We start from the raw sequence: 22,500 nt of genomic DNA on the forward strand, positions 1-22,500 counted from the left end.
ATATATATATATATAATATAGCATATCCCTCAAGTAAAACTAACTAAAGTAATATTTGCAATTAAAAATGTTTGTTTCCCACTATTTTCTCTTTAAAATGCATTATGGCGTTCAGGTCTACCTGTCTCCATTGGGTCTTTTGTGCATGCAGTATTACAGAAAACAGGCAGACTTTAACTTACTTTCCTTTCTATCCAGGTGAGCAGATTGTTGATTATGAGCGGGGCTGATGTGGATTATCGGAGCGGTGTCCTCAATAATGCCCCGTTGCTATGTGTTCATGCTCATTTGGGCCATGGTGATGTCGTAGCTCTTTTACTTGACCATGGAGCTCAGGTAATGAATAAAATTGCAAATACTGATTTGACAGGACACTGGGTTAAAGCTAAAACCTTGTCATAATTTGTATAGGTTGATATTCAATCACAAGAGGGGTTAACTGCACTAGGATTTGCTGCTTCTGCTGGACATCTGGATATTATCACACTACTTTGTCAGCATAAAGCCAAGGTAATGCCTGCCACAAAGTTCATGAACTTTTTCATCCCGAAATACATTTTTTGTGGTGAGAACACATCCTTGATACAAGGGGTTTAACCAATTTCCTTTAGTTTAACCTCTGGGTGTCCGCAGAATTTTTACTAACCTGGCCTTGTTATCACCCAACGTGGGCTGATTTTGAAAGGGTCATAACATCATCAAATATAAATATTTTTAACGCCTCAAAATGTTCAGGGGCATCAGCCCTATCCATACATATGTAAATTTACATATATACATATATTCTACCGATTCCTTTGGTCAACTACAAGTTCCACAATGCATAGTAAGAACTTTGCATTATGGGAGTCAAGCTAAGAATGGCTTGCAAATGTCATAAGTTGTCCGCTGACCACCCCTGGTGGTTTTGCAGTCTCAACACAAAAAAATCTATTGCATAATGTGTGCGAGTGTCTGTTGATAGGTTTAGTGAAAAACATCGTGGGAAATACATAATACGACATCAGCTTTCAATATGTCCAAAACTGACAGTATTTCCACTTTTTAGTGGTGGCAAATGAGCCCGACATGGCCTAAATTTGAGGTCGACAGGGTGTACCGCTCCACCTCCCGTTTGCAAGCGTTTAGAAGGGACGGCAGGACAATGGCATATTGAAAGTCGACATGTTTTGAGAATCTATGCAATATTTTAGCCTCCTTGTGTGTGTGTGCGTGTGTGTTGTGTTTTGTATGTTTTTCCTTTGATACCATCAATACCAACATCTAAAAGCCCAAGTTGAGTCAAAATTTCCCCCAGGGGTTAATGCGAACAATCATTGCAACGTGGCTCTATATTACTCTGAAGTACCATTGTTGGTCAATACGGTTCCTGTCAATAAAGCCATGTGCGTCTTTTTCTGCTCAGGTTGGTCACGTTGACAGCTCAGGTCGATGTGTCAGTGTACATGCAGCTCAGCAGGGCCACCTCGGCGTGCTCCGTTTCCTTCTGAAGCACGCTGAGTGGAGCTGCACCTCCTGCTGCGGCCAGAGGGGGGTGAGCAGGAGCCAGGCGCTACAGCATGCGCTGACCGCTGCAGCCAGTATGGGCCATGCAGAGGTACACACGTACAGATGTTTTATCCATTTTGGTCCTCAATAGGGTAAGCAAGGGGACTCTGACACTATTATAGTGATAAACATCATTTGTTTGTAGGTAGTATCTTATCTCCTGGATCCTCCAGAGGAAGATAATAATAAAGAGGAGGAGAGACCTGGGATCAACATACCTGATAGTCTGTGGGGAGAGACAGGTATAAAAAAATCAACTGTACAATTCAGCATTTAATGACAGATGATATTCAGTGTTGACTACTGACAACCTCTTTTATGTTTTATTTAACTCCATCATTAATTGCACCATGTCCAGTGATGAGACAACTCATAGCCGAGATTCATTAGGCAATTTTTTTTGGTCTAGTTTAAGCTGTGCAATTTAAAGGGACTTTGTTGCTTAGACCATTGCACACATCCATTTGTTTGTTTCATTACCCATTTATTGGATGCATTTACTCCTGTGCAGATGGTTTTTCACAAGTGAAAATTGCACACTTGAGGGAAACAAAGTTCATCATTAGATACCGTAGTTTTTTTTCTGCACTTTCCCTCAAATTTATAACCTGATTACTTTTGCATTGCAGTTTAATAACGCTACTATGAATAGCATGGTTTGATATTATTATTATTATTATTATTATTATTATTACCACCACGAGTAGATGTGTGCCAAAAATATTCATTCACAATAGAATCCAGATTTTTATATATGCTACAGGTGCAGGAGTGAGGACCCAAAAGCACGGACAAGTGCAGTGAATGAACATTTATTGACTAGAAGATACTTGCTGGAGTGGCCGCTGACGAGAGTGGGGCGTAGTGGTGGCGGGTTCGGGTTCGGGTTCCGCGGAGCAGGAGCTTGGCAGCCAGTCGGGCGAGGTGAAGCAGATGGGACGGGGGCTTGGGCAGGCTGGTAAGAGCGTCAGGTTAGCGGGTAGTTGATACAGGCAGGGTCGAAGCACCAAAGGTCAGATGTAATTGGCAGGCTATCGGATAATCAGGGACGGACAGAATCAATGCACGAGCAGACAGGCAGGATGAATCACTGGAAAGCTCGGCGTGGCATATAAAGACAATCTGGCAGGTATGGCGAGGATGAGAACGGGTTATATACTGAGATGATTGGTAGCAGCTGTTGGTGTTTAGGGCTGATTGGCAGAAGGGTTGAGCAGGTGTGGTGAGGCTGGAAATTAGTTTGCTGAGCTGGAGGACTGTGTGACAATATACTGCAATTCACAATCGAGATAATTTGTTCCAAAATCAATCCATCCACCCATCCATCCATTTTGGCCACCAAGCAGTCTTGTTCGAAAATCGATTTTATAAATTTAAAAAAAAAAAAGAATAAAACGTTCCTTCTCTTAATAGTTTGACATTATGGTTATATAATGTCACTATGACTGGTTTGATGATACCATTGAATAGTCCTTCTCTGCAATATTTAAGATTATTGTAAATTAAAGAAAAAAGATGCTGAAAAACTGAGAGGTGAAATAATACTGAACACCTCTGGGTACTCCGGTTTCTGCCTACATTCTCCAAAACATTAGTGCGGTGGTCCATTGGCCGATAACCAGATTGGCAAAATATTGCAATTTTAAAAGGCACAGTTATTTAGAACCATACAAATCACTCAAAACCTATAAGTTTTTGTTCACCCCTGCGTCATCTGCCTTCACGTATATTACATGAGTCCTCCTACTGCAGCTGCCAATCACATCCTTTTATGTTTCTTTAATTAATGTTTAATGTTTCGTTAACTGTATTTTTAATTAATTAAATTACCAATGATTATATGTAAAAAAACATACATTATTATTTATCTTTTGAATTAATTATTAATTATTACTACTAAATAATCTTCATTTGCCATTTTGTCTCGAAAGCTCTGACAGCAGCAGCAGGAGGTGGCAGGTTATCAGTCTGCAAGCTGCTGTTAGATCAAGGTGCTGATTTGGATCAAGGCAGTAGACGAAGCGTCTTACCACTGTTGTGTGCGGTCAGGCAAGGCCATTGGCAGGTAGAAGCACTAAACACACTCAAACAGATTTTTGTTATCTTCTTTATCTGTCTCCTGTCTGCATCTCCCTGTTAGGTTGTGGAGTTGTTATTAAATCACGGGGCGCAGGTCAACACGGTGGATCAGCAGGGCCGCACTGCTTTGATGACAGCAGCCTCAGAAGGTCACATGAACACCGCCAAATTGCTGTTGGACCATGGTAAAGAGAAACTAACCTTCAATTACAAAATATACTCACACCAAACCAATGAATATGTGATCTATTTTACGTTACCTTATACAGTACATGTAAATGCGCACTACGGTTCATTTGGATTGATTTTAGGTGCGTCCTTGGATCAGGCTGACAAGGAAGGTTTAACGGCATTGAGCTGGGCATGTCTGAAAGGCCAGCTCCAATTGGTCAGAGAGCTGGTGGCGAGAGGTGCAGCCACAACGCACAGCGATCGCAGTGGTCGGACGCCTTTGGATCTTGCTGCTTTCTGTGGTGATCCCGAAGTGGTCAGTGTCTTTAAACACGGTGAAAACTGATGGAGCATTTCTATTTCTATTTTGAACAAAGCAGCCTACTCAAATTTGCCTGTACTTTGCGTCACCCGTCAGGTGAAGCATCTGGTTGACCACGGTGCATCTGTGGAGCATGTGGACTCTAGTGGTATGCGGCCACTGGATCGAGCGGTCGGATGCAGAAACACTTCGACCGTCATTGCTCTGCTCAAAAAAGGGGCCAAAATAGGTAAAATTCGTGTCAGTGTGTATTTTCTTTCAATTTGTTACTCTCACGTTGTTAACAACACAAAGAGGCGCATCCTTCTAAGATGTGTGTTTAGGAAGAGCTAAAATTCTACGTTTATTCGGACATTTGTCCCAATACATTTTTCTTTTATCTTGGAGGAGCAAAATTTCTATTTTGTTGAGGTATTACATGTTTTTTATATAGGACCAGCAACCTGGGCCATGGCTACATCCAAACCAGACATTTTAATGGTTCTTATCAGTAAATTGGTCCAAGAGGGAGACAAACTGTACAAGGTAACTTGTTAAACTCATAGGAACCTGCAGGAATTGTATGCTCTAAAGAGAATAAATAAAGCATGTTATGTGTTGATGTGTGTTTAGCAAGGTAAGGTGAGAGAAGCAGCTCATTCCTATCAGTCTGCGCTCCAGAAGATTCCAGTGGACGAGATGAAGACGTTCAGACAGTTGAGGGTGTGCGTGCTTCTCAACTTGTCACGTTGTCGCCGCAAGATGAATGTGAGTCGTTCTTACTCTCTCTCTCTTGCATAACCATATCTTGATACATATTGTATCATTTATCATTTTTAATACAGTGATCCCTCCTTTTTCGCGGTTAATTGGGACCGAAACCCCCCGCGATAAGTGAAAACCGCGATTTACCACACACACACACACACACACACACACGGATTTTTTTTTTTTTTTTGTAAATTTGAAAATTTGAAATTTAAGACAAATATTCCTGCATTACTGTACACTTATTTACTTAAATCTTAAATTATTAAACCTTTTACACTAATTAAACAGTAGGTACTACTTTTCATCTTTTGAACTCTTGCGAGCAGCTGCCCGGATATTGAATTAAAGTGAAGCCTCTTATAGCATAACAATACACTTGAAATTTCAATTTATTACAAAATAAATCTAGGTCAATGTCAGATTTCCAAAGCTGTGCATTTCTCCGTTGCTCTCTACGTAGGCACACAGACGAGTGTGTGCGTTTGCTCTCGGCACGCCTACGAGTCAATCAATGAGCTTACTAGCACGTTCGTAACGTGTGCATGTGTGCTGAGCTGAGCACACACAGACGGTTACAGGAGAGACGAAAGCAAGCTTTTGGATCCTCTTGCCTTTTGTAATAAATTTGAATTTAAAATGTAAACTCTGCATTTTAATCATGTTCGGTAAGCTTCTTGTTACTTGCTCTAGTCGGACGGCCGAGGAAGTGCTAAACATATAGGCACGTGACTAGACACGGAAGACACATAAAAGAGAGGGCATACCAGTACATTTACGGTATAGCCTAAGGTTTAATCATTTAAGATAAAGTAAATATGTGTACTGCAGTAGTAGTTCGACTTCTAATGAGTCCCAGTGGCAAGTCCATTTACAGTATAGATAACTTGCCTATATGGCACGTCTCTTCGCAATATAATTTTTTTTCCTTCCCCAAAAAATCCACGATGCACTGAGGGCGCGATAGGCAAAGCTCGAAGTAGCGAGGGATCACGATCACTGTATATACAGTGGACCCCCGGGTTACGGCGTCCCTGACTTACGTTTTTTTTTCCACGTTACGATCTGGATTACTGAGTTTTTTCGTCGCCTCTTTAAAGCATTTAGCCTGCTTTACAATTAACATCAACAACTGTCATGACCTGTTGGGTTGGTTGTGTTTGTTGTTTTGACTCTCTTGAGGCGTTTTTAGGTCGGCGTCTCGACTTCCTAAGATACTGGTCTTCTCTTGGTCAGTGTCCTGGAAACAGTCAGATGCTGGTCTACATTTGTAGTGCATTTTAGTGCTTAATTCAAACTTGAATTGGTTAGCCATGAGTCCCATGATTGCTCGTGATGTTAAAGAGAGAAGTAAGAAGATGATTTATATGGACAAAGCTGGAGATAATCAAGAAATATGAAGAAAGCTAAGCTAACCTAGCCCAGGCTACCCTTACTAGGGAATATGGCCATAACAATCGTCACTCAAAGGCAAATAATTCCTTTCTATATTTTTTATTTATGATGTTATTTCATTGTATACGTGTATATTATGTATAAGTAACACTTACGATCCTATTTTGATACCAATTTTTAATACGTATATACCATTTTGATGGTTTTACCTGGGCTTTTACACGCATTAGCTAATTAACATAGGTTTGGATTGCCCGGCATACGGCGATTTCACCTTATGAGCCCAACCATGGAATGGATGAATCTCGTAAACCGGGGACCCACTGTATGTTTTTTTTTTTTTTTTTCGACGATTAAATTACATTAACGATCGATTCTTTGCAACGGAACTTCTATCAAATTTGAATTAAGCAGTATAATGCACAATAAATGGTTATTTTAAGCACTCAGATGCGATCCAGTCCGTAGCATACCGCCATTTTGACAGTGACGCCGACTAATAGCAGACCAGCATCTTAGCGAGTCATTTCAAAGTAACCAGAAGAGGGTACTCTTAAGTCTATGTACAAATCTAGAACAACACAGGTGTTACTGCACTTTGGAAGGGCAGAATAATCTTATTCAATTTAGACTTTTTAAAAAATATATTTTTAATAATGTATTTTAAAACCTTTTGAGCACAGCCATTGATTCACATCTTTGCTGTTATATTTCATAGTTATTCGTTAAACTGACTCCTTGAGCAGATAAACACATTTGCTTGACTGGTGGGAAAAAAAACAGCGGATAAGCCGCACAGGACTATAAGCCGCAGCGCTCAAATACATATATATATATATATATATATATATATATATATATATATATGTAGACATAGATAGATAGATAGATAGATAAGTTTGCTCTCAAACGTACAATAGATAGATAAGTTTGCTCTCAAATGTACATTTTCACCTTTAGGATTTTGGTCTTGCCGAGGAGTTCGCGAGCAGAGCTTTGGAGCTGAAAGCCAAATCTTATGAGGCCTTCTACGCCAGAGCGCGTGCCAAACGAAGTCGCAGGTAACTATAACCTCTTGAGACACAATAAGTTACCACTTGATTTATGTAAGAATGCTACACAAGTGTGTAATAAAAATTAGAACTGCAACTAAAAATTATTTTAGGAATTGATTAATCTGACCATTATTTTGCTGATTAATCAGTGTATTTTTTTCAAGCTTTAATTTTTTTTTTTTTAAAGCAAGGCATTATTTCAAATTGACATTGAAGAAAATGAAAAATATAAAGAGAATTAAGATTCAGGAAGTTGTTTGGTCCATAACCTGACAAATTGTTGATAATTTCTTTCTAAAATAAAAGGAAATGTTTAGAGTGGCTTTATTTGGATTCACCACAAAGAAAATAAGTCTGCTTTTATGGAATAGTAGAGTAACTAGACTATTTAAGGCTTAAATTTTGGAGGAGTCTGTCTCATATAAGCCAGGTGAATTAACTTAAAAATAGGTTGAGTAAAAATACCTGCAGGGGCTCGGTCGAGAGTGGTTAGCACGTCTGCCTCACAGTTCAAAGACCTGAGTTTGAATCCAGCTGGCTTCGGCCTTCCTGTGTGGAATTTGTTCTGTTTGAAATATGTTCTCCCCGAGCTCGCATGGGTTCTGTACGGGCATTCTGGCTTCCTCCCACTCTCCAAAAACATGCATGGCAGGTGTATTGAACTCTCTAAATTGTCCGCAGGTGTGATTGGGTGTGTGAGTGGTCGTTTGTCCCTCTGTGTCCTGCGATTGGCTGGCAGTTCAGGGTGTCCCCCACTTACTGCCTGTTGCCAGGATAGGCACCAGCAAGCTTGCGACCCTAGTGAGGATAAGCGGCTATAGATGATGGATGTATGGAAGAATATCAAAAATCAAAAATATCTGGCTTGAGGTACTCTCCATGTCTCCGCTACCATTCCTCACACATACCCGTTATTGCAGATGCACGCAGTGTGGCATTGGCAACAATGGGGAAACTTCCACGTAAACAGTGGACATGTCAAGTTTGAGATAATTCCCAATTAAAAAAAAGTCACTCAAAAAGTGGAAAAGGCATGCCACAGCAGTATTTTGGAGAAGAAAATAACACATATGAAAAGACTGTCTTGATATACGCTGTGCTCTGGTTTGCCTGTGTCCCTGCATCCGCGACGCATAACTTTTGCCAGGGGACACATACAGTACTTTCAAATCAACATGCGTCCCTCGGAAGCATCTTTTTTTTTTTTTTTTTTTAATTCAAAATATGAATCATCGTCCATCTACACTTTTATTCAACAAAACTTGACCATTTATGAACATTATTAACAACTTCATCCGCGATTTTTGTTTTGATCTTGCGGAAAATAACATCAATCGAGAAAAAAAAGAACACATCTTTGTATTCAAAAATACCACTACTGGTGGGGGGACTGGTGAGGTAAACATCAAGTAGATGACAATTTCACTGTCACAACCATGCGTACAGGGATAACTTCAAAATAAAATCACCCAATGCTTTGTTTCATGTTACTTGTTTTTTTACTTTTTTTTTTTAAAGCGTTGTCTAACTTCCTTTATAACCAGGCGCGTCACGAGACAAATGTCACCACGGCACATGCTACACTACAGTACTGATTTGCAGTGCTTGGGAAAAAACTTCACCAATAAAAGCATATTCACTCAGCGCGTACATGCCACATACTACTTAGTTAGTATAGCAATTCAACTACTGCATTCGCTTCACATGAACAATGCACACATGGCTAATTAATATGGTAATTTATTCATGTACAGTATATTACATGAGAGCAAGGGGGATTAGCAGGAGACGAACTCACTACAAGACGTTGGTAAGTTTATGGACAACATAGTGTTAAAAATATTATTTTGAATTGACTTAAAGTGTAACTCAAAGATGAATATCAGAAAGTTATTCGCCCACAGCAGCGAGGAATGAGAGAGTAACTGAAGTCTGCTGCGTTCAGATGGAGCGCGAAGAGCGGCCAGTTTTGTTTTGCAGTCAATGGAGTTAGCGCGACTGGCGCGAAGACACATCGAACAATACGATGGAGCGACGCGCGGCGCGTAATTACGCGTGACACGAGAAGTTTAAAAAAAAAAGGAACTTTTGTCGCGTCGCGTAAGCCAATCAGCTTCGGGAATTTTTTAACTTCTCGCGTCACGCGTAATTACGCGCTGCGCGTCGCTCCATCACGTCCATCGCGTCGCTCGAAGCGTCATCGCACCCGTCGCGCAAACTCCATTGACTACAAAACAAAACCGTCCGCTCTTCGCGCTCCATCTGAACACGGCATTAGGCATCATAGTGTGTCTTAAGTTAATGCTAAGTTAGATAACGTTATTACCTGTGTCAAGACAACCATTTTCATTTTTTTGTACGAACTGTTGGGAGATTTTGCAGTTAGTTTCAGCAGCATGAAATGATGATCATTTTAACACCGCATTAACACTGCATTAAGCTTTTCTTAGTCAACAGCTAGAGCGTCTGAATCAGGGGTGTCAAACTGTTCTGGCCCACAAATGGGTTTAATCCTTACCGCAAGATGATTTTGTGAGCTGAAAATTTTTAATAAGTAATTTAAAAATAATTTATAATAAGTATTTATTCATTTCCAACTAAGAGCAAGTCACAAGTAGCTTTCCAAACATGATTAAAAAGCAGTTTACACTTCAAATTCCATCCATCCATCCATTTTCTAGAGGGGTCGCAGGCTTGCTGGCACCAATCCCAGCAGGCTTCGGGCAGGAGGCAGGGGACACCCTGAACTGGTTGCCAGCCAATCGCAGGGCACACAGAGACGAACAACCATTCACGCATCAATCACTCCAATGGACAATTTAGTATGTCCAATTCACCTGCCATGCATGTTTTCGGAGTGTGGGAGGAAGCTGGAGTGAGAACCCGGGAGAACATGCAAACTCCACACAGGAAGGCCAGAGCCAGGTTGATTTGAACCTGGACTTTTGAACCGTGAGGCGGACGTGCTATTCACTGAGCCACCGAGCCGCCCTGCTTCAAATTCCAACTTGTTACAAAAGGCAAGAGGATTCCAAAGCTCTTTTTCATCTTTCACAATCTCTCAGCCACCTGTGTGCTTGAAGCATGTCCTCCGCTATGACCTAAAAAAAAATAAAAATAAAAAGAACAGAACTGTTCCCACCTGACTGGCTAACCAAGCGATGAAGGAGCACCCCTACAAGACGCAGGCACCAATGAGGAGTTCATTTGTCAAATGCCGCATAGGAGTGAGTGCCCCTTGAGCTTATTGACAGATTGCTTGGCCAGTCAGGTGAGAACAGCACTAGCACTATTTTTTTAGGGGGGGGCATAGCGGAAAACGTGATTTGAGCACACAGGCAGCTGAGAGATGTTGAAAGAGGAAAAAAGCTTCCTCTTGCCTAAATTGGAATGTAAAGTGTAAACTCTGCTTTTTAATCATGTTTGGTAAGCTACTCGTTACTTGCTCTTAGTTAGACATCCAAGAAATTGCTCACTTTAAATTAAAAACAGATTTAAGTATGTGTACTGTGGTAGTAGTTTGACTTACGAGGAGTGCCGGTGGCAAGCGCATTTATAGATAACTCGCCTATCTGTCATGCAGGAAACTTTCACAATGCGTCTCCCCACAATACATATTTTTTTTTCCCAAAAAAATTCCGCGGTGCACTGAGGCCGCAATAGGCGAGGCACAAAGTAGCGAGGGACCACTGTATATTAAAAAAAAATAAATAAATCAACTCACCTTCAAAGTTAGTAGATAAAAAAAAATGAAATAAGTTGTGGTGGGAGGATTACTCAATTGAATAAATAATTAATAAATTAATAGATAATTGAATTTAAAATGATTTGATGATGATAGTCTTTCATCACTTCTTCACCATATCTCCAAATGTAGGCAGTTTCATGCAGCCCTTGAAGATCTGCTGGAAGCCAGCCGCTTGTGTCCTTCCAACCGGGAGATTCAACGCCTGCTGTCTCGGGTCAAGGAAGAGTGTCGCCAGCATGCGCAACAACAAGACTCTTCCACTCCTTCGACGCAGCATTTTTGTCAGGAAAACTTCTCAAAAAATGATCCAAGGACCAGACATTGTGATTACCTGCAGGTTCACGCCAATGAAGCGTTTGCCAGAGATGACGAGAACGAAGAAGATAGAAATGAATGGAAAGGAGATATTACTGTTCATGCCTATGGCCATTCAGGGGTGCAGTTGCCACCTTCCCTCTCCCCAACTAATAATGCGCATTGCCGTCAGTCAAGTCCCGCCCATTCTCCCTCTTCTTCCCCCTCTCACGCTGCACCCTCCTCCTATCATCGTTTCAGCCCTCCGAACTCTCTGCGGCAGAATCGGCAGCCCACCAGCCCCGTGTCGGACCGCAAGTTCCTACTCGCTCACCCCGCGGATCAGAACCAGGCAATACAGCAGCATCTTTATCAGCCCAGATCCTTTCAGAACCAAAACCAATGGCTGCAGCCAGCCAAAGTCCAGCTTGTCAGAATGGGTCAACCCAGTTCAGCAGTTCACGCCAGTGTGGTTTTGGGTAGTTCTGCTTACTCTCAGTTTGCCCAACTGCCGCAAGAACTTGCTGAACTCGGGGAGGGTATGTGCCCAAACCCCTTTGACATGAAAGCGAGCCAGCAGGCACAGGCGGGTGTGAGTTGTGGCTCTTCGTATCTTGAGGAGAGTGCTGATGTTGAGCCGGTTTACCAGTCAAACCCTACACCCCCATACGGACCCGGGATCGGTCGCTTTGGCCAGACCCGTCAATATAGCCGCAACCAGTGTAAAGCCGCCTATTATCCCATGGAAGTGACCGAAATGGCAAAAGGTCCACCTGACGACCATCAGTACCTTCACCAGGCAGCCTTACGACACCCGCTTAGTGCTCATTCAGCCTCCCCCGCTCTTCCCCATAGATCCGTCATCCAGTCCCAGAGCACCAACATCAGCGTCTCCACTAGCAGCAGCGGCGTGGCAAGCAAGCAGGCGGACAACCGGGGCGCAAATCTCAGAACGTCAGCCTCCGCGCAGAATGTGGACTTAGCGTTTAAAGAAAAACCGTTCGCTCACCTCGATGATTTCATGCTCAAGTCCTCTCCCCAGCTGGAGTGCGTGATTGGGGGCGGGACTTATCCGGGAGAGGCCGGTCGTTCATCAAGAAACACGCCCTACATGGGTCTCAGTGACAAGTCCGTAAGGGTGCACCAACAATATCAGCAACAGGCTCCGCCCACCTCCTCATCTAGCCTCAGCCCTTCTCGATCGTGGGCCGTTTCATCGGTGGACACAATAGTCACGTCTCCCGCAAAGCATCCTGGCAAAGAAGCCAATGAGTTTAGCCAGTCGCAGCAGGCTTTCTCCATTGCCTATCACAACCGCAGCAACAACAACGGCCACTATGACAGGCAACTACCTTACTACGACGTGTTGCCGGGCAACAATTCTCAGAAGCTGCCTTACATTGACGTGAAAGTCGCGCAAACGCTGCCGGTGAATAGAAAGACTTGTCCGACCTCTCCTGTCAAAGCCAAAAGACCTTTTGTGGAGTCCAATGTGTAGAAGAGTAAGAAGATGAATAATTGACCCAATTTGTATAATGCGTAGTCCAACCTACTTGAAGGGTAAGACTGATAACTGTTGAATGGTTTCCAGGGTGTGTCATTGTCCATAATGGAGAAATGCACGTCACAAGATCTTTGTTAGTTCATTGTGCAGAATTTTACCTCAATGGTGAGCAAGTGGGAGGTCATCTGAGCACAAGGTAGAGCAGGAACGTCTAGGGTGGACTCATTTTTTTCTTTGACCTCCTGTGGACACAATAGCATTCCCTGAAGAGCTGCGCAAGCACTTAACCCTCTCTCCTTTGGAATTCCCCATGGGGGGAAAAAAAAACAAAAACACTGCACGATGGTAACTGCAAGTCCTTTGAGCAATTTTTGATATACTACAATCCTTGTCCATATGACAGTTCAGTTCTAGTAGGGTAAGGGTTATGCCTGAGCCAGTCCCGAGCCACAGTTTGAGAGACTAAGCTGTTATTACATGACTCTGACTTATTGCGCAAAGAAAAACAACTGTATTTATCTGTTTTTAAGTTGTCTTGAAATGTGTACTTAGTTGTCTGTGGTTTTTGTTTTTTGAAAAAGGGGGCAAAAAAGATTTACTGTGATCCCTCGTTTTTCACGGTTAATGGGGATCGGAACCCACCCGCGATAAGTGAAAAATCCCCCCCACACACACACACACACACACACGCATGTGAGATCGTACCAGATTTTTTTCTTTAAAGTCAAGTATTCATACTATACATACTCAAGACAAATGTTACTGCAGAACGTAAATTTACTTAAATCTTAAATTATTAAACCTTTCCATCCTTTGAAGTCTGCAGCCGCGGTAATATTAGCGGCGCCTGGAAGTCTAATTAAATTGAAAGCTGTAAAAGCTGTTAAGCAAACATGATAACAATGAGAGTTTACACTTGACATACCATTTTATAATAAATGAAATCTAGGTAAGAGATTTCCAACAGTGCTCCTCTCCCTCGACTCTATCCAAGAGCGTGTGCGTTTTCCGATTGAGACCTTGGTCTACCTCAGCTGTCCCCAACCTTTTTGTCACCATGGACCCGACGGAGAGGAGCAAAGATGTTCACCAGACTGCTGGAAATCTGTTACCTAAATTTCTTTTATAATAAAATGGTTTTTCAAGTGGAAACTCATTGTTATCAGCTATCACTTTAATTAGACTTCTGGGCGCCGCGAATGTGGCCGCGGCTGTTACGAGACTTCAAAGGATGGAAAGAGGTAACTGTTCAGTTACTGTATAATGTTTAATAGTTTAATTTTAAGTAAATATGTGTACTGCAGTAGTTAAATGTCCTGTGGCAGGTGCATTTATAGTTACCTTGTCTGTTTGGCATGCAGGAAACTGTTACAGTGTCTCTCCGAATGCAGGAAACTGTTACAGGTGTCTCTCCGCAATATAGCTTTTTTTGCCAAGAAAAATCCGCAATCCACTGAGGGCACAATAGGTGAGGCGCAAAGTAGCGACGGATCACTGTATATGAAATGTCTCGTTGTACGTACTTCATTTTGGCTTTGTTTTCAACATTTCGAGCCACCTGGATGTCCAGTGTTACACATGTATTAGGGCCGTAGTGAAAAGACAGTTATTTGTGGCGATGTCACTACAAGTATGGCCTTTGAAAAAGTGTACTTTCTTTTTAGAGTGGCCCTCATACTTTTTCACTATTGTCATTTGATATTGTCATGGAAAAAAAGCATATACCATTGACCTGGGATTGGAATGTCCCACTGGTCACAGTATATTCATTTCACTCAGGATCCATATTTGGTGGTTGTAGCCAAGCATTTGGCCCACTTCCAAGGCCAAAGAGTACTATGATTAATGTTTAGCACAAGTGAGCATCAAAAATTCTTTGAAGAGATTGGCATATTCATTGTGTACAGTACACCGTGTAGCCTGTGCAGGGTCATAGGCCCTACTTTTTTCAGTTCCTTGTTTAAGGTTTTGTGCGTTTTGTGGACGTTAATGTTTTTTTTCTTGTATGTTTCTTAAAAAAAAACAATTCTTGATGTCACGGTACTTGATGCGGTGACATGTTTAACCAGCCATTTTTTTTTTTCCACCATTTGAGATTTTAAAATACCCATTTGATTGGATGTATTGCAAAATGTTATTAAACCTCCTTGACAAGTGGCTGTAGTGTGTTATTCTGTAGACTGTGTGAGACCCCGGGCTGTGCATGTTCTGAGCAATGTCAGAATGTAGTGTCAGTTAGAATAAAGATAAAAGTAATATACTGTACGTAGACAATATCTTTTATAACGGCTGTAATACTAAGAGAGAGATCATGTGGACATGACGATATTTCACAACACTCGAAAATGCATGCAATATACCTCTGTCTGTACATTCAAATAGACATAAAATCGTCACTTGTGAACACAAGCATATTGATTAATTCCCATACAGTGTAATACAGTAATAGTAGCCATTCTTTGCTGATGATTATGAATATACACAAAATTTACTCAGGAAGCTGTTCATATACACTGACTTATTTCAAATTTAGCATTTCAGGTTTATTTAACCATGAGTTTTTCTGGGGAAGTTTTTCAACACAGCAAATTGCCTCTGTTCAGATAGATACTACTCATATCAATTTTAGTGGCATCAATATGGTAAGTTTCAAATTAAGCATTTCAGATTATTAGTTTTAGTTTTTTTCTGGGGAAGTTGTCCAATCCAGCAAATCACCTTTATTCGAGAAAAATAAAAATAAAATCAAATTGCTTACCTATAGTTCCATGGAATCAAGATGGTGCTAAAGCACTACTGTTGTCGGAATGAAGCTCCTCGATTCACAGTAGTTCCTTGATACCAAAGTAATGCTGTTTGTGCTTTGACCTGAGCACAAAAGTACTGTAGATGTTTTTTGTTTGTTTTTTTTTGGGGGGGGTGAATGACAGAGGATAAGTTCAATTGCCTTTCCCATTATTTTATGTCACTGGTATAACAGTGGGGATAGCTTTCTCAATGGATTTTATCAACTCATTCACATTTATTTGTAATGTGAAAAATGACCGGAATTTTTTCAACAAATGAAAAATGAAATGTTTATGATTAAAGGTGATTTGGGGCTTTTACAAAACAGTACAACTTGTTTTGGACAGTATTAAAAAAAACATTCATAAACCAGACCAGGGGTGTCAAACATACGGCCCACGGGTCAGTTCAGGCGGGTTCAATCTGGCCCACAAGATTTTGTCATGTAAAATATAAAAATCACCTGAATATTTTCAATAACTGAAAAACTTGAAATGTTTTATGATTAAAAGTGATGTTGTGCTTGTACCAGTTTTGAGCAGTATTAAAAAAAAAAAAACCCAATAATAAACCAGACCAGGGGTGTCAAAAATACGGTTTGCAGTTCTGGCCTGCAAACGGGTTTAATCCGACCCGCAAGATTTTGTGATGTAAAGTGTACAAACCACCTGAACGTTTTTCAATAAATGAAACATTTTAAATGTTTTATGATTAACAGTAATGTTAATGTTTTATGATTATTATAGTTACATTATGCTTGTACAGTTTTGGATATATAAACCTTTTGCACTCAAGATGGACACACGACCATTACTTTCAGTTCGTCAAAGATAAAGACAAGAAAAATATATTTGTTAGGTGCACTTTGTGCATGCCAACGAAAAAGCTTTCCACTTCGCGATAGGACCAGTTATTTAATAACGTGAAGTTAGTGAAAAGAAAGCACATGGACGATTGCACTCTCTCGCTGAGGGATGACACTTCCACATCAAGAGGTTAGAAGAGTCGTTAGGAGATATGCTGTCGCTTTCCACAGTGGAATCACCAGCATGTAGAAACCTTGTCAGCAAGATCCCTGTCGCAGCTAGCAGTCATGACAAGGTAAGCTTATGCTAATTTTCACTGTACAATTGGTATTAAAATATAAATATACATAGTTCAATGTGTATCAAAATGAAGCATTAAAAAACTCATGTTATACAGTAATGTCAACACCTTAAGAACAATATAGGCTAGCCGCTAACGTTAGCCCCACCGAAAGCATCTATTTTTCAAACATTTGTAACTGAACTTGAATTTGAATATTAACATTGAAATTGTGAAATGCACTGTTTTGCCTATAGCATAAACAAAGCATCACTACGATGTGAAACTAAGTTATAAAGGGATTAAAATACAAAAAAAAGATGTTGTATCTTGTCTTTAAAGTTACTACGGAGCCCCTAAAGCAAGGGTGTCCAAACGTTTTGCAAAGTGGGCCAGATTTGGTGTGTGAAAAATGTAGGGGGGCCAACCTTGGCAGGCGTTCTTTACATATAGCCGCAATTAATTTAAATACATTTGAGCGAGCCGTTCTCTGTTTAACATCTTCTTTTTTATTTTCATTTCAGCTATCTTAAGCATGTGTTTTGGTTAATTTGAAACATGCATGACATTAAATATTGAAATTGAATATTCACTTAACTTCACTTTTTTTTAACACTAACTTTTTTGTAACAGTTGAACAAAATTAATTGTACTCTTGGGTGCAAATTACATTTGAAACATAAAAAAATATCTCACCATGACAGTTTATTATTTATAAAAATTGTAAACACTAACAGAGAAATGAACAAGTAAGAGTCATATCAACAAGTGCAGGGCTCATTTAAAATATTTCTTCATTCATAGCATTCCCCCATTCTTTTGAGTTTTCTGAACTTAAGGCTTCATTGAAAGTTACCGGGATGTCACATGTTACTCTGTAGCAATAATCTATGTTAATTTGGACCGGGTCTGTTTCCTCATTGGAAGCATACAATGAAACATAGTCACTTAGGTAATGTGGCCTTCTCCTTACTCTGTCGGGGTACCTTCTTGGCATATGCTTAGCTTCAGTTACTTCTGGTTGGCTACCCTCTTCATCCTCACTGACTGGAACCTGAACTGCGTTTGGGTTTACATGCTGCCTCATTTTACCGGCTCTGTGCTTCATCTTCAAATCATCCTCATCATCGGACGCAACATTAGTCTGAGTTTGCTGCTTAACACCACTTTTGGGCATAAATTTGACCAATCTGTTTTTCTGGACTTTACCACGATCAGGAAAATAGACAATGTACGCAGGACTGGTTTTGTTGTAACCAATGAAAACACATTTATCACTCCTTGGGTCAAGCTTTCTCTTGTCTTGTCTATAGGCAAAACACTCAGACCCGAACTTTAGTGCCTCTACTGGTGTCTATTTCCAGTGTGAAAATAATAAAGTCTATTGTGTACATGAATAGGAAATTGTGTACCATCTTTGTGAATAAGAATGTCCTTGCCCTCCTTAAAGATCACTGTCACTCCACTGGAAGTTGACGCTTTCACTGAGAAAATGTTTTGTGGATACGAAGGAATGTACTTTTTCTTGAGGTGTCGCCCTCTGCTGTCTATCAAGCAGACCTCTGCATCGCCACGACACTCTGCAATGCCTTTGCATCTCGTGCCGTCAGCCAGCTCGACACAGTGTACCTCGGCCTGGAAGTGCTTGTCGAAGCACCTGAACTTGGCGAGGTCATTAACAAAGTGTGAGGTTGCCCCGCAGTCGACCATCAGGCCTCTCATATCATTGCCACCCCGGCTTGACTGGTAATGCCGTGTCTCTCACCTTAAATGCGTACCCCACCTGGTCATCTGTCCTGGTTGACTCCTCTGCAACCTTCTTTGCATCGTCTCGCTGCCGCCGCCGCTGTCAGCAGGTTGCATCCCGATGTGTGGGGCTCTTGCAGTGTGAACACCACTGTTCAGCTCCAGCCTCACCGCCGCATTCATCTTGACCTGCTTTGGTGGGCCTTGCTGCTCGCTGTGCTCGGGCAGTCATCACTTTGTCCTCTGTGACTGTAGCACGCATTTTCTCAGTGTCCTAGTAGCTTCTCAGTTTAGTCTTGAAGTCAGTAAAAGCAATTGTGTCATCTGTTTGCGTGATATGAATCGCAAATGGCTTAAACGATTCCGGGAACCCCTTCAAGACCATTGCTACCAACAGTCCATCACGTAGTGTCTCTCCTGTGTTTCTTAATGCTGTAATGGCAGTCTCTGCGCGAATCACATAGTCAGTCACACTCTCATAACTTGATTTCTGGAGCGAGGTGAGCTCTGTATACAGGCTGATACTTCTTGGCTTTCCTTTACAAGCATCAGTTTCTCAAAATTTTGAGTGCTGCACGGCAGTGATCTTGTGCCTCTCGCATCACCAGTGACAAGCTTTTGTCATCCAAGAACTGTATCAGCTCGGCATACGCTTCTTCATTCTTTTTCTCGTCCTCTAACGGCGCATCTTCATCGTCACTTGTGGGTGGTCCTAAAAGGGTTTCTTTCAGGCCCTGCAGACAAAGGTAACCCAGAAACTTTGTCTCCCATAATTCATAATAAATTTAATCCCGGTCGAATGCTAGTCGGGACCAGCGGCTCCTACTCAGCTCTGCTGATTGATGACTCGTGATGCCACAACAGTGTTTAAAAAAAACAAAACACTTCTAATAATTTGAATCAGCACCTTGGGCCAGACAGTGTTTATATTTAGCAACAAACTGTTCAAATTACAGGCATCAGGGCGAGGGAAAAGTAACAAAATACACTTGGAGACTTAACTTCTCTTCCACACCATTAGAGTCAACTGCCCGCAACTCCATAGGGTTTTTATTAGACACACCCACACGCAGGTGGATCACATTGAAACAAAAACAAATTCTCCAAGTGCCCATAAAATAAAAACACAGATTGCAACAAACTAGAGAGCATCACTCAACACAGGATCTTGTTACAAGAAACAATTGCCTCCTAAAATTTCCTTTTAAGGCCCGAATCAACATCAACTTGGCAATTTGGTAAGTACCTGTGTGTGTGACAAGTCAAGTAATACACAAGCTAACAATGAGCCAGTAAGTATAAAGCGAAAACAAAAACACCTCGGAAGATCGAGAAGAACAAATGTTGAAGCTAAGCAGCCTTTTCTACCAAAATCGACCATATCAGTGACCACAATATGAAGATGATGACGGAGGCTAGATGTAAGTTCTTTCTATTATTTATTAAATTTTACTGTTACATTTGCCAATATCTGTTGTTTTTTTTTTCTCTTATCTTGTAAATACAGTTTGAACCTTAAATTTTGTTCTTTTTACGGCGCAATTTTTGGGACTCATAGTTTTTTAGTATTGGAAGTTTGAGGGACCCAACACTTTTCAGAGATAAAATGAGCACTGTTTATGCCATATTTGTTTCTCCAACATGTATTTTGGTTCACATGGGTATATTCTGTTGGGAAATCACAGGCACAATGACCTAATCAAAGGATGGAACAGAACGGGGTTCATCTGCATCTTCCTGGGAAAGAAGATAGAAGTGATCACTTGGAATGATAGAGTATTGACTTTTACCTTGTCACCCATAATGAGAAACTGATTGTTACCTTGCTGCCATAATGTCCCCTGACCTTTCAGAGCAGCAAGTTGATTTGTCACAAGGGCCAACCCTAATGCCGCATTCAGATGGTGCGCGATGAGCGGACGGTTTTATATTGTAGTCAATGGAGTTTGCACGACGGGCGCGTCGGGCGATACGATGGACGCGATTGAGGGACACGCGACGTTGCTCAACTGGCGCGGCGCGTAATTATGCGTGAGAGGTTAAAAATTTTTAGCTTTTGTTGCGTCAGCCAATCAGCTTCCGGAACGTTCAACGGCTAACACAGGAGGCAGGAATAAATCATGGTGGCTGCTTTGCGGTCACCCGGAGCTACCCAACACAGCCAGCTGAGCTTTCAATACAAAAACGGAGATAAGCAAGAGCACTCACCTGGCTTGTAGAAAGGTGGAAGGGAGAACTTGAGACAACTGGTATGCGCTGCGTTTGGTTCCTTTTTTAATAGCTGTTGAACTATAGTTACTGTGCTAAGATAACGATAGTGCAGCACTGACAGCACAGTATTAAGCACGGTGTCAGCCACTTGATTGCGACAAAACACCTGGCCTAGAGCGTAAACGACGTGTTCCATCTGAATGCGGCATAACAAAGAAAAGAGATGCAAACACAAAGTGTAACCAGACCGGAAGGAGATCTGAGTAGTCGCAGGTCCCTGTCCGCCCTCCTCGTGAGAAAAGTTTTGTTGTCTTCCTTTTAGTTTGTTGGTTATTAAATGTTCTAGGTTGCATGAAACTGACACTGGGCCCCAATACCCGCAACCCTTGTGAAGATGAGCGGTTGAGAAAATGGAATGAATGGCTCTCGCTCTTATGCATTACATGTCTTTATGACCAACTTCCAACCCCAATAATAAATACGTGCAATAAAAGGGATCTCCACCAAGGCTTGAAGTCTTAAAAAAAAAAAAAGGTACCGCTCCGAGTCAAGTCATAAATGAATTATCATTGGGAAGCATCTAAACATACTTACTGGAATGTTTTACATTCAATAATGACAACAAACTGTATATACATGTTTACAGTAACCAAGGCATGTGCACACCACAGCAAAGCAAGCTAATTCTCTCTGACAGTGTGAACCAAAAGTGAGCATTATCACAGCTTCAATACATCTGCAATCCAATAGAAGTGGCTATTTAATTCCAAGCTGCAGTAGTATGTTTTGAAAACAAAAAATATAAACTGGGGGGAATGGTTAGCGTTTTACAACAACGCAAATGCATTAGGGCATGGAGGGTGACCCCCCTTCGCTCAGGGTCTTGAAGTGGACTGCCAAAGACTCTTCCTCGGGGTTGGGCGGCCGCCTGTACTCTTCCCTTGTGATCATGTAGCACAGCAGCACACCAAAGCACACAAGCAGAATTCCCAAAACGTTGGCCAGAACCCCCTCAGGTGGAAATAACGAATAGGTTGACCTGGGCCAGAGAAAAGTAAGTTACACTTAGATACTACAATGAATGGCAACATGAGAACCGGCATACATGGAGACAGTCACGGCTAGCTTGATAAGCTTAAAAAGTAGAGTCTGTCACTTTTTTCCACAGAAAAACGACTGTACACAAATGAAAGCACTCTCAAGGCTAGGTTTCTGTTCATTTCATTTAGTTTGGATCGAGACGCTTCTTGGTGAAGTGTGAACATTTTCACTCCAACTAATCACAGAGCAAAGGGCGTGTGACTGTAGAAGACATGTGTTTTCATACTCTGTAATTTTAAAATATGTATTAGAATTATGTTTACTTGAATTTACTGTATTGTAGTCATTGTTATTGTAGTCATTAATTAATAAAGTGATAAGAAAGATTTTTGGGGTTGCCTACAGTAGTTTAGAATTTATATATATATATATATATATATATATATATATATATATAAATATATACATATAAATATATACATATATACATATATATATATATATATACATATATATATATATATACATATATATACATATATATATATATATACTGTATATATATATATATATATATATATATATATACTGTATATATATATATATATATATATATATATATATATATATATAAATATTTATATGTATATATATATATATATATATATATATATATATATATATATATATATATATATATATATATATATATATATATATATACAGTATATATATAAATATATATATATATATATATATTTATATG

General features: G+C 40.7%; 2 protein-coding genes across 9 annotated transcripts in view; one reads left to right on the forward strand and one right to left on the reverse strand.

The window, feature by feature from the left end:
• LOC148410154 (protein TANC2-like) overlaps positions 1-15,020 on the forward strand; it is a 97,586-nt gene extending 82,566 nt beyond the window's left edge. For all 3 annotated transcript variants that reach the window (XM_088436687.1, XM_088436688.1, XM_088436690.1), the window contains 12 exons: positions 199-336; positions 412-510; positions 1,406-1,597; positions 1,694-1,790; positions 3,480-3,613; positions 3,689-3,812; positions 3,939-4,114; positions 4,217-4,349; positions 4,554-4,645; positions 4,733-4,867; positions 7,223-7,323; positions 11,195-15,020. In XM_088436687.1, coding sequence (XP_088292813.1) covers positions 199-336; positions 412-510; positions 1,406-1,597; positions 1,694-1,790; positions 3,480-3,613; positions 3,689-3,812; positions 3,939-4,114; positions 4,217-4,349; positions 4,554-4,645; positions 4,733-4,867; positions 7,223-7,323; positions 11,195-12,857 — 3,084 coding nt within the window. In that variant the 3' untranslated portion in view covers positions 12,858-15,020. The remainder of the gene's footprint in view (positions 1-198; positions 337-411; positions 511-1,405; positions 1,598-1,693; positions 1,791-3,479; positions 3,614-3,688; positions 3,813-3,938; positions 4,115-4,216; positions 4,350-4,553; positions 4,646-4,732; positions 4,868-7,222; positions 7,324-11,194) is intronic.
• A 6,105-nt stretch (positions 15,021-21,125) lies between these two features.
• cyb561 (cytochrome b561) overlaps positions 21,126-22,500 on the reverse strand; it is a 29,505-nt gene continuing 28,130 nt past the window's right edge. For all 6 annotated transcript variants that reach the window (XM_088436638.1, XM_088436637.1, XM_088436642.1 and 3 more), the window contains one exon: positions 21,126-21,732. In XM_088436638.1, coding sequence (XP_088292764.1) covers positions 21,540-21,732 — 193 coding nt within the window. In that variant the 3' untranslated portion in view covers positions 21,126-21,539. The remainder of the gene's footprint in view (positions 21,733-22,500) is intronic.

This window comes from Hippichthys cyanospilos, chromosome 16, assembly GCF_059441005.1.
Source record: "Hippichthys cyanospilos isolate Australia breed blue-spotted pipefish chromosome 16, RoL_Hcya_1.0, whole genome shotgun sequence".
Lineage (NCBI taxonomy): Eukaryota > Metazoa > Chordata > Actinopteri > Syngnathiformes > Syngnathidae > Hippichthys > Hippichthys cyanospilos.